Source organism: Lepisma saccharinum, chromosome 6 (assembly GCF_977018435.1).
Source record: "Lepisma saccharinum chromosome 6, izLepSacc3.1, whole genome shotgun sequence".
Classification (NCBI taxonomy): domain Eukaryota; kingdom Metazoa; phylum Arthropoda; class Insecta; order Zygentoma; family Lepismatidae; genus Lepisma; species Lepisma saccharinum.
This window is the reverse complement of record NC_139234.1, coordinates 3,215,483-3,227,813: the sequence shown is the minus strand read 5'-3', so window position 1 is coordinate 3,227,813 and position 12,331 is coordinate 3,215,483. Positions and strand designations below refer to the sequence as shown.

The 12,331-nt window shown below is 37.9% G+C and overlaps 1 protein-coding gene across 1 annotated transcript in view; it reads left to right on the top strand.

Moving 5' to 3' along the window:
* Positions 1-6,204: 6,204 nt before the first annotated feature.
* The window catches only part of Gprk1 (G protein-coupled receptor kinase 1), a 292,624-nt gene continuing 286,497 nt past the window's right edge, over positions 6,205-12,331 (top strand). Inside the window, exon 1 of the mRNA XM_083123371.1 lies at positions 6,205-6,565. Coding sequence (XP_082979497.1) covers positions 6,453-6,565 — 113 coding nt within the window. The 5' untranslated portion in view covers positions 6,205-6,452. The remainder of the gene's footprint in view (positions 6,566-12,331) is intronic.

The window sequence follows — 12,331 nt, the reverse complement described above, 5'->3', positions numbered from 1 at the left end:
TCCCACCTTGTATATATTAATCTTGTTGCTGACGTCACGTTATTAGTTTTTATAGTTTTCTGGTAGAGTTTTAGATTATTTAAAGAATGTTTTAATTGAAAAATGCATTCTATAATTTTGTACTGTTACTGCGTGTTTTGTGCATTTTATTATTATATATTAAGGTTTTTACACGCTTTTGCGTATATAATTTCCATTCTAAGACTAGTCGTCTGTGGCGACGAAAAGAGTATAAATACGGGCCGATCGGCCCAGATTCTGAACCATTTTTCATTTGCTATTTGAAGTGTATAAATGTCTAATGTGCTTTGGTTAGATTCTCCTTGGTGCTCGTTTGGGTGCGGCTCGTGTGGGGGACCTGTGTAAGGTGCAATACACCTTACGGCCCTCTTGCTATACACAACTCGTTGTACCCTGGCACTTGTTGAAGAGTTGTAGTTGCTTATTTGTCATTTTGTGTTACTGTAATCTCAATGTTGATTTTTGTTATGTGCATGGTCCCGAGATACCTTGGTGCTCGTTGGGGTGAGGTTAGTGTGGAGAACTAGTGTGGGGTGCAATACACTCTACGGCCCTCTCGTTTGTACACAACTCGAATTTATTTGATTTCTTATTGTCTGGCCTCGAACCCTCAACCCTTGTTGATACCGTTGTCTCGGGGTGATATATTTGTGCATTTATATTTTGTCAGTGCCATTGTATGTTCTTTTTGACTGACAGGGCAGTTTGAATCGGTTTATTGTTTTGTATAGTTTTGCCCTTGTACACTTATGCACATTTTGCTTTGTTAAAAGATAATAACTTCGTATTCGAGAATAAAGAAATAGATTCCTGAATCTATATTTCAAAAGTTAGTTCTGAATTTGATTGACTGCAAATCTTAATATTTTCCGGTGCTCTGAGAGGTGTAATTTGTATACGAATGTAGAGTTTCATGCTGTTCAGGGGCGGCGCCAGAAATTTTCGACCGGGTGGGCAGAAGCTCCTTATTGATAGATTAGGGTGGGCAGTATAAATGTAATGTGTACGTAAGACGTATGTATCACCTCTCTATTACACTACCGATTTTCCTCTTACTTCTATTCTCTTTCCTTGTTTTCCTCTTTATTATTTTCTAATCTATTTTCGCATCTTGTTCCATTTCCTTTCGCTTTGTCTCTAAAGGACACAATTATTTCAAGGAAGTGTTTACCCATGCGCAGCCATACCCCAGCCATACATTCTAATCACATTATTTCATGCATGTTTTAATACAGTGAAATAAATGTGAATTAGGTTTAAGCTTGTGTTGCAAATACAAGGCACATACTTGATTTTATGTATTCGGCGATAATGATAAAAAGTGCGATGGTAGACAATTGTGAAGTTTCTCGTAATTTGAATGCATGTTCCTGAGTATAGTATTTTCATCGTATGCGTTTTTCACTGAAAGAGTTTTCTTACTCCTTAGGGGTCAATTTTCTTAGCTTACAAAGTTTGTACAACTGAGAAATCTATCTGAATGTTTGTATTAGCGGCGATTGGGTGCCAACATTTGAGGGGCAAGGACAATGTACTTTTTCTTGGTAGAAAAGGCTTAGCATAAAGAGGCCATAGTGCGGTGGCAAAAAGTGGCAAAATGTGGCTGGGGAACTGCATCCTCCATTTCCCGGTCCTCCTAATTAGTGTTGCCCACGGGACGAGACGGGACAGGCTTTTAAAAATTCGAGACGAGACGAGATTGATCATGTGTCCCTTTGACAAATGAATATTTTCGAGACGAGACAGCATTTCCACGAGACGAGACAGGCCAAAGTCTCGTCTCGTGGGCAACACTACTCCTAATCGCCGCCACTGAATGTTTGGATTAAAAGGAACGTCTTATTATGAATGATTTAAAATACACACGGAAATCAAATTCATTGTTCATTGTCCATGAAGTATTCCTAGGCTAATGAAAGGCTATTCATTTTCTGAACTGTCATGTTACTAATGCGGGAGAAGCAATACACGTATGATTTGTTACATGAACATATTTTTTGAGGTAACAAAATGATTTAGGACACAAGGAATTCATGGAAGTTGATCACCGTGCCAGTAATAATTCATCTATTTTTCATAATGATTTGGGTTGCATGGCGTGACCATTTCGAACACACTAGAATGTCAACCTCTATCCTGTGCAGCACACCCTGGAAACTTGATTCTTTCAGGCAACGAGTCCCTGGCGCTTGGAACCACTGTCAAAGTAATAATTAATGAGGGTTTGTATTTTGAGTGTCAGCTTGTGTTTGTCTTCGCCCCTTCGTAACTTTAAATCTAATCACCATTGAACCTTATCGTCGTCATTATCAAAATTAGCAGAAAAATGACTAACCTTTAAACAGCCAATGGGTCATATACGACCCATAGAAAGTATAGGCGAAAACAGCCAATGGGTCATATATGACTCATGGTGCCGATTACAACATTCACGTGTTTTTAGGACCTTCATACTTGTATGTGAGGTTGTAAACGCTGACAGATGTTGAGATAAGACATTGAAATGTCATGTGGAAGAAAACCCACCCCCTCCCCCTTTCTCTAATATGCAAATTAGCTATTTTTAGCCAAAATGCAAATTGTACATATTGCGTCATATTTCAGCCTGTATGAGAACTAGAGACTTAAAACAAGTTTCACTTTGTTGCAAAAGGTCTACTCTTTGAAAACAATGCAAAAGTTTGCGTCCTTTTTCCAAAATAATGGGAGAAGAGGGGGGTGAACGCCAGATTTTTCATTGAAATTTTGGGACTTGGCCCCTCCCAACCCCGTTTTTCTCACTTGGGCTTTCTGAATTGTACATGGTCGCGTGCTCCGATGTTTTTGCTTTCAAAAAAAAGTTATCCGAAGTAGATTGCTCAAATAGTCTCCGAGATATACTAATTTATTCTCTAATATGCAAATTAGCCATTTTTGCCAAAATGCAGGATTGTACATATTGCGTCATATTTCATCCTCTATGAGGACTAGGGACTTGAAAGAATGTCATGTGGAAGAAAACCCACCCCCTCCCCGTTTCTCTAATATGCAAATTAGCTATTTTTAGCCAAAATGCAAATTGTACATATTGCGTCATATTTCAGCCTGTATGAGAACTAGGGACTTAAAACAAGTTTCACTTTGTTGCAGAAAGTCTATTCTTTGAAAACAATGCAAACGTTTGCGCCCACTTTCCAAAATAACGGGAGAAGAGGGAGCGAACAGCAATTTTTTTTTCATTGAAATTTGGGGACTTGACCCCTCCCAACCCCGTTTTTCTCACTTGGGCTTTCTGAATTGTGCACGGTCTCGTGCTCCGATGTTTTTGTTTTCAAACAAAAGTTATCCGAAGTAGATTGCTCAAATAGTCTCAGAGATATAACGTTTTTCTGAAATAAGTGTAAAAATTTAAAAATCGCGCGCAAAGGCCGCGGCGAGAGAGGGGTTACATTCGAAAACCGGCTCGGTTGTTTAAAGGTTAAATATAACAAATCAACCACAACTTACTCTTCCAAAAATGGAGTTGCATTAGTTCATACCTCTTAGAAAGTTGAGATGGTAGTTTCAATTGCACAGCGTTTCATTAATGAATCAAGTCAAGTCAGCTAATTCCGTGAACAATGATGTTGTTTTCCGAAAGTCTCAAATATTTGTCTCAGGCAATCACCCTCCTAAAATGGACGCATCTTCTGTGGTGATAAAATGCCACGTTTGGTGCGAGTTCTTTCTGTATATTTTCTTTCTGTATATTTTCCCCCAAAGGCATAACGCTGTCGCATTATAATGAAGAGGTCCTGTGTTCGACTCCCCCTCCTCTGGTGGAAGCACAATGCACACTGGTTCCACGTTAAACTGTAGGTTTAGTCCCGGTTAGCCTATCTGAGCATAAAAGTGGATTTAAAAACAAACTAATAAAATCGTCTTCTGGATCCTTCGTGACATAACTTTTTTTCTTTACTTCAGCTGCATCTACAGATTCTGTTGACATTTTCGGCTGATTCATGTGGCAAAATTTATGTATGGAACGAGGATTTCTAAATAGGATAAGCCACTCGTTAGCAATGGTAACGCGTCTGACTACCATGCTAAAGGTCCCGGGTTCGATCCCCGGCCGGTTCAAATCCGGGAACTTTTCTAACGATGGAAGCGGCCCCGGCGCCCACCCAGCGTCGAATAACATGGGTACCTGGGGGCAACCCTGGGGGGTAAAGGCGGTCAGGGGCGTGATGCTGATCACATCACCCCCACTCACGACCGGATCAAGAAAGTGTGTGGCGTTACCCCCACACCCCCTATACGCCTTCATGGCGTGGTGCTAAGCACAGGGGAGCACTTTTTTTTTTTTTTTTGCCGGAGGAAGTAACGCTAAGATGATGATTTTATTTGTTTATTTAGAGATTATTTTAACCATACCCAGGCCGGGATTTATATACGTATGTGGAGGCCCGGAGCTGCAGTTCGCAAGTTCAACCTAAATTCTGATCTAATCTTGATCATACCCTGCATAATTTTGAGCCTCCTAAGCTACTAACTGCTTTTATTCATGGAAGTATTAATTTGATCACAGTTTTTGTTTCAATAGCTCTAGTAATTACTTTCACTTTCTAATGACAAAATTGGCTTTTTATGGGTTGATAATATGTGAATATTTCAATCATAGATAATATTTACAAGTAAAATATACATGTTATGAACACCAGAATACAGTTATTTATCGAATTATTCATATATCTCCAAGTATATGTACTTATTGAATTTGATTGGGTGGGCGCTTGCCCACCCGTGCCCACCCCTGGCGCCGTCCCTGATGCTGTTCATGTATTAATGTATTGATATTACTGCTACTAATATTCTATTGTTGAACCCGGCACGAACGTGTCAACTGATTGGTTTGATTTATTTTACTTCTCCTTTTCTTCCACTTTTGGGTAATTTGCGAAGATTGGGATGAGTGATAATATAATGAAATTGATGAATGGACACTCACAAACATCCATGCCCAGACCAGGATTCGAACCCGGGACCCCTGGTGTCGTAGAGCGATGTGCTAACCACGGGGGCCGGCCGGTTCCGGGTTCGAATCTCGGTCTGAGCATGGGTGTTTTTTGTGTGCATCCCTACATAAATTTCATCATATCATCACTTATCCCCATCCTCGCGATTAGCCAAAAGAGGAAGAAAAGCGACGTAGAATAAACCAAATGAATCAATCAAAGACGAGACAAGTTTTATTGTAGAGGAGCGCATGCAGTTCGGACAAAATTAATAACGTTTTTATGTACAGTATTTTACCGCATTTTCGTTGCACCGTTTTTTTCAGTCCAAAAATTGGTTTGTTAAGTTTCATAACGAAACCAAAGAAAGGGGCGCAGAATCTTCGGACACAGAAGACGAAATTTTATAAGTCCGTACTTCGCAACTCTGTAGTGAATTTTCTCAAGTGCAAGTGTAATATTTCGATTATAATGAAGACATCAATAACAACTAATATATTAACTTTTTTCGGACCGGAAACATGTTCGCTAAACCAACTGACACGAAGATATATAATGTGTCGATTTGGACCATTCAATTTTAACGTATATCACGAGTATTCCGTGCATCCTAATCTTGCACCAAAGACAATTTACCCAGTAAGTGCCGGCGATACCGGCTCTCTCTCTCTCTCTCTTTTTTTTTTTTTTTTTAAATATATCACTTAATGGCCTTTCCCCAATTTTTTGTAAAAAAATGACAAAAATCTGCTACGATTATGCTGTGAAATACAGTATTCCTTACGGAGTTGGTGACGGTAATTGTTTCCGCGTAAATATTTGAAAGGTAGTGTCAACTTGGAGAATAACATTTTGTCCCAAGTGGAGGGATGGGGACGCCAAATTCTATTTTCATTTCGGGCATAGAAATCTCTAGGTACGAACCGTACCTATCGCTCTTCATTCTATATTTTGCCATAGTTTGCTTCATTCGTCCTGTTACGTTTGGACTGAGCATAGCACTGCTGGGAATCGAACCCCAGACACGAGGCGAGAACATTTACAAACTTACTAAAGGAGAGGACCTCAATCTTTTTGCTATCCGTTATAAATGAATGTTACACTCAATTTTTACGAACCTCTCTGTAATTATCAAACTAGTGTTGCGGCAACCCTGACAGCCAATGGGAGGCCAGTTGCTGATAGTGACTGGTCTGTCAAGGCAGTGGGCTTAACGTGTTTACAGTAGTAAGAGGTTCACGGAAACGCGAATATGTCGATAGTGGTGCGTATTTTTCGGAGTGAATGAAGCTTTTTACCTCAACTGAGCACTGTGAATCGAAAAGTGATTGCCTCCAGGAATCATCGAATAAGTATTGAAAAGTGTGTTCCCCCATGTTGGGCTGAAATTAAATTGTAATCTTCGGTTGGTGTTGGTGTGTGGTTCTTGGATCTGAGGATAAGAGGAGAGCTCGCAAAATGGCGGATCTGGAAGCAGTTCTTGCAGACGTGAGCTATTTGATGGCCATGGAGAAAAGCAAATGCACTCCAGCGGCCAGAGCTAGTAAGAAGATAATACTGCCGGATCCCAGGTAAACAAATATATGAAAATACCTGCCTGTTAAGGAGTGTTCGCATTTTATGATGAGAGGAAGTCGTGATGTTTTTGCGATTGTGTACTAAAATTTAAATTAAAAGGGGGTGTTTCCACATTTTGTGGTGGTTTTTACCTGAGAAAATGTTCCATAATCTCGCTTTCCATGTTCATTACACCTAAGTACCATGAATGTTTACATACTGACTAAAAATATAATCTATTTTTAAGTTGGTCAATCTGGTATGAAGAACTTCTGAAAATACGCCCACTCATATTCTGAGCTGGGAAGAGTTAATTTTAATATTAGTGTAACTTTAGAAATTAGTTATATTGTATGAAGTGAAAGACCGGAGACCTATGAAAGCTTTAGTCCCAATCGAGCTTTAAAAATGAAATTGTATGAAGTGAAAGACCGGAGACCTATGAAAGCTTTAGTCCCAATCGAGCTTTAAAAATGAAATTTATTGTTTTGTATACCTATATTATGTACAGCGTATGAGATTCCATACAAATTAAAATAAATGTCAATCAAGAACCAACAATATCAGAACTTCGATCGGTCAAGTTATCGGTTATTACCCAGTATGTCAGTTATACAGAAAGATAGCACTTTGGAAAGGTGTTTTACTTTTTCTAGAATATAGTTAGGCTATATAATTAGTTGTAACTCGCACTATGTTGTGCTCTGGACAGATAGTGAATAATAATGTGTGTCGGGCAAAAAAGTGTAATTCAAAAAGCATGTTACGGGTCAATTCCCTTTGCGCAAGGCTGACCAAAACAATTTTTGAGGTCGCAACAGGTCATTAACAACCCAAGACACTTGTTATCTAACATGAAAGCTCATTAGGTTCAAGAATGTTGACTGTTTCTTAAGAGTGCCACACTCGTGAAATTATGCATTAATCACATACATACATATTACAAAAATGTAAACATAAACCTTGATGGCTCACCAAGCAGGACTTGCACATTAAATGTAGTGTGTGTGTTTTATATTGAATATATTGCTGGACTCTGAATCTGAAGATATGTTTGCGGTGCCTTTTTGTGATAATGTACTGACGCTTAAGCTTCCTGATTTGGATACCTATTTATTATGTACACACACAAAAAAATCGAAACCTTTTGTGGAGAAAAATAACACACTGGCTTCGAGCGATGTAATTATTTCGGTAACAGTTTACTATTCCCATTTTTAACATTCGTACTTACCTATCTGCTTCACGGAACATTCTTTAAGGTGTATTCACCTTTTTTGATGGAAGTAATTTCAATCTTTCACATTACGAGTACTTCTTTCTTTTCGTTTTTTCGCTTTCATAAGACACAATATGGCGCGTACACCTTCATAGATCATCGTGCGTCATGCTTGTGTTTTGTCGATTTTCATTGGGTATGCAGTGTTTCCAACCTTCTTAACCCAAAACATACAAACATGGTTAAAATGCATTGAACCATTGACGATAGCCCCAAGACATACTATGTAAGGTTAGGTTAGATTTAGTTCAGGAGTGTATATTCTAGGCTAGCTAGGCTACCTGCGAAGTCTGAAGTCTAGAGAATAAAATGCAGGAGAAAAATCGATCAGAAATTGTAAATAAAATGATTCATATCAGTGAGATGATGATGGTGATTCTGGAGTTGGCAACCTGATTTCTTGTGAGTTGCCAACCTGATTTCCTATGAGTTGGAAAACTTATTTCTATTCATAGCCTAGGACCTTGTGACAGTGAGATAGTCCACACCTTTGACTCAGTGTACGCCACTGGTTTAGTTAGATTAGGCAAACATAGTTAAAATTCGTTTAATTATGTTTGCCTAACCTAACCTTACATAACGCTTCTTGGGGCTATCGTGAATGGTTCAATGGATTTTAATTATGTTTGTATTTTTGGTTGAAAACACAAAAGGTTGGAAACACTGCATACCCAATGAACATCTACAAAACACAAGCACGACGAGCGATGATCTACGAAGGTGTACGCGCCAAAGGCTATTGTGCGTCGGAGAATTAATTTTCAACAAAAAAACATGAATTTCCGCTATGATACATTCCCACATGACAGAAAACACATTCCAGATGTTAGACAATGCTATAGGAACTTATTACCGTAAGTAGTTTCTTCTGTAAAAATGAAGAAATCTGTTTGTGGAATAGTAAATTTTTACCATTATTTCATTTGAACTATTTTTGCAAGGAAGAGAGGACAATGAGATACTGTTATACAATTTCAAGCATTCCAATTTTGCGCCAGCTATTCTACATTCAACATACTAGTATGCATATTTTAAATGTGCAGTATTGGTTTAGTTTTACATGAATCACACAATCCCTGGTTGTTAACTTATTGGGAAGTAGGCCTAGATGCATTTTTTGGAAAGTATGAAAAGTCATGGTGCTAAGAAGTATACAAAACATCTGTAAACATTGGAAATATTTTTATCATAGTTCATTTGCATTTGTGAACACTGGACATTGTAAAGACTTTTTGAATTATGATAGGAAGGGAAACTCCACTCCGAAGCTCATCCTGGGATTCGAACTTGGGACCCCTAGAATCGTAGTGCACTGTGCTAACTATTGTGCCCTAGAGTTTAGCAGAGCCGTTTTGTCACTTGGAAATGATGTTATGCAGTGGCATGCCCAGGAGGGATGTAAAGATAGTTAAATGTAACACAGTGTACAAAACAAAGATACCGTACTCCTCTTTATGGAAAATATTGATTGATTGATTTGGAGTTTTTTAAGTCCACTTTATGCACAGTAAGGCTAATTGGGACTGGACCTACAGTTTAAAGTGGGATCCGAACTACTATGTGTCTCCACCGGGTATCGAACCCCTTATTTATGGAAAAATATCCCATTCCCCACCTCCATTACAAAATACTTAGTCATGCCAATTATGTCATGTATAAGGGACTTTGTTTATCTGTTTTTAACATCCAAATGAAGAAGAGGCCAACTTTATTATTGCTAAATGCTAATCTCTTCATTGCACATGTAGCTGTTCTTCACGTTTACTTGAATTCGCTACATGTTTAAATAAACACAGCCATGAGGTATAATGACTACTTGCTGTATCTTCCTTACTAAACCATATTTTTCTCCCATGCTTGACTTTGGCAAGTTTGGTTATGTTGTCATAGCATCTCTGCAGTTTCTTTTGTAAGTCAGAAAAATACTATGTGGAAAGTGCTTAGGTCCAAGTTGTGAATGTGAAATTTCAATATAATAATGCATGAACCAAATTCTATGCACACATATAAGCACGTATTCGTTCTTTTCTTTTATTACAATGATTTTCCCCCTTTCATTTTTATATGGTTATGTGAGTAGGTTAGGGAGATCAGATTAGGTGCTCTCTGAAAGTTATTATTGAGCTTGATGTGATTATGGTATTTCCATTAAAACATTCTGAAATTTTGTTTTTGCATATTCTTTAAATTTTTCATGTATTTTGCACAGTTATATTCTGGAGATTTAAGGCTGTAAATTAGTCTTTACATATTGACATAAAATTATACTGTCTTGAACATAACTCAGAAAACAGAACAAAACCTTCACTTGATGTCATATTTCTGTGGAATGACTTGTGATATGCAAACGATGATAAGTGTGTTATAAATTTTGGTAGGCTTGACCCTCTGTACCCCCTCGAGAAAGTGAAATATTTTGAATGGTTTACGAGAATTTAGTTGTTTATGAAAGTTTTTGGTTATTTTTAGCTTGCGGAAATGTGTTAAGTAAACTATGTCTATTAGCTTGACGTATTATTTTACTGTGAAGCAGACAAGCCCAAAATGTTCGCAAAAGTGAATATAGCACCCAACAGGACATCCCACAACAGCAGCTATAATTTTACCTTGTTAGGTTAGGAACTGATAGTTATTTTCGACATGTTCTTTTGCTATATTAGTGAGCATGCAAACTGATTTTACTAATAAAAAGTGGCGAAAGTATTCTAAAATGGCAGGTTTTACTTTCGCAGGCCATACTTTAGGATCAAATATCTGTTATTTGTGTTCTCTGCTCACTGGAACCAATTTTATATTACATAAAACATCGAAATCTGTTGATTAAAAAAATGAACGTAATTCTCTTAGGGGTACAGTGGGGTAATGGCCCCTAAATTTTTGTAAATGTTTCAGACGTAACACTTTTATGTTGTGGATGTAACTTTTTTGATGACATGACAATAAGAAAAATTTATGCAAGTGTTTCATACAGTTGGTTGTTATGTATTACCTAATTCATAAGTAGGGGTTCCATTACCATATTAGCAAAAAAATAGGACACAGTGTGGTAAAATGTATAACATTTAAGTAAAAATGAGGAACCCAATTTTATTTAAGAATATACTACTAGGAAATGTGAAATGACATATTTTCAGGTCAAAGATAATAATTAAAAGAACATTAAAGCAGTAAATTCTGAAACTAATTAGTCAACAAATGTAGGTTGTGCAGGATGGGAAATAAACATTTCATGTGTTTTGGACAGAAAATGTTCACTACTTTTCCTACAGTGGAAAGTTTTTGTACCTGAAGTGATGGTTTTCACAATTTCTGAATGAAACTTATTTCCAACAAATTTCTGACACACACACTGTTGAGAAAACTAAGAAAGTAGGGCAATCGTAACACTACCATTTAACATTTTCCCAAAATCCGCAAGTAGTTTCCTGATGTCTGGATTGGGATCAAGGTGAATTGGTTTAAATCACTTTAAATAAATAATTTATAGAATAATGTACATAAACATTTTGTAGATATCAAAATCACTTTTGATGAAAGTAGTAATCATTTAATGGTGTTCATTAGGCTTTAAGAAAGGAAGAGGGGAAACAAAATATACAAGGAATGATTTTTTGTGAATTTTTCCTCTGATTTTCTGTTTCATCATCGAAAAACATGTCTTCTTAAGATCATGGTTCCGAATGTTCAATGATTTTTCACAAGTTTTATGGGAGTATTAGGAAGTACAGATATGGCGACCCTTCTTGTTGATAACGGATCAGGTGGTTCAGATTCATGCCCATTCGTCTGCCTTTGTCATAATCAGTGAGATTTCTTGGTACCCAATGTGCACACACTTTGCGGTAGCCACGCGTGTTGTGCACAATACTGTGCACAGAACCATACGAAATGTTCAGTGCATCTGCAATGTGTGACAGTGTGATTCACCTATCCTCCCTAATCATTCCCTCCACCTGACAAATGTTCTGGTCGGTAGCTGAAGTTGACGGTCTGCCACTTCGCTGATCATCATTAATATCAGTCCTACCATTTTCAAACTCCTTACACCAACACCACACTTGTTTCCTGGATAACACGTTGTTTCCATACACCTCCACAAGTTCCTGATGGATCTCGGCTGGTTTCTTCCTCTTCGCATGCAAAAACCTGATCACACTTCGCACTTCCACATTTGACCATGTTTCCAGTAACCCTGCCATCTTCGAACTGCGATTCTCTGCAACTGTGTCACCGTGCTGCTCTCTAGCGGTCACCAGGGATACTATCCATCAATACCTACAACACAAAAAAAAGAAAACAGTTACTAGCATATCGTTGTACATTTTCAGGGCACTTGTTACCTTACTTTTTGATTCTACCTTGTAATTAGCACAGTTAAAAGCTTCACTAGGTATTAACAGTGAAATTATGATTTGAAATGTGGCTTGCATAAGAGAGCATTCTTGGTTTTTGGTCGACTCGGACATAAAATTTTGCTGATTTTCATGCAAGGCTCCAGGCA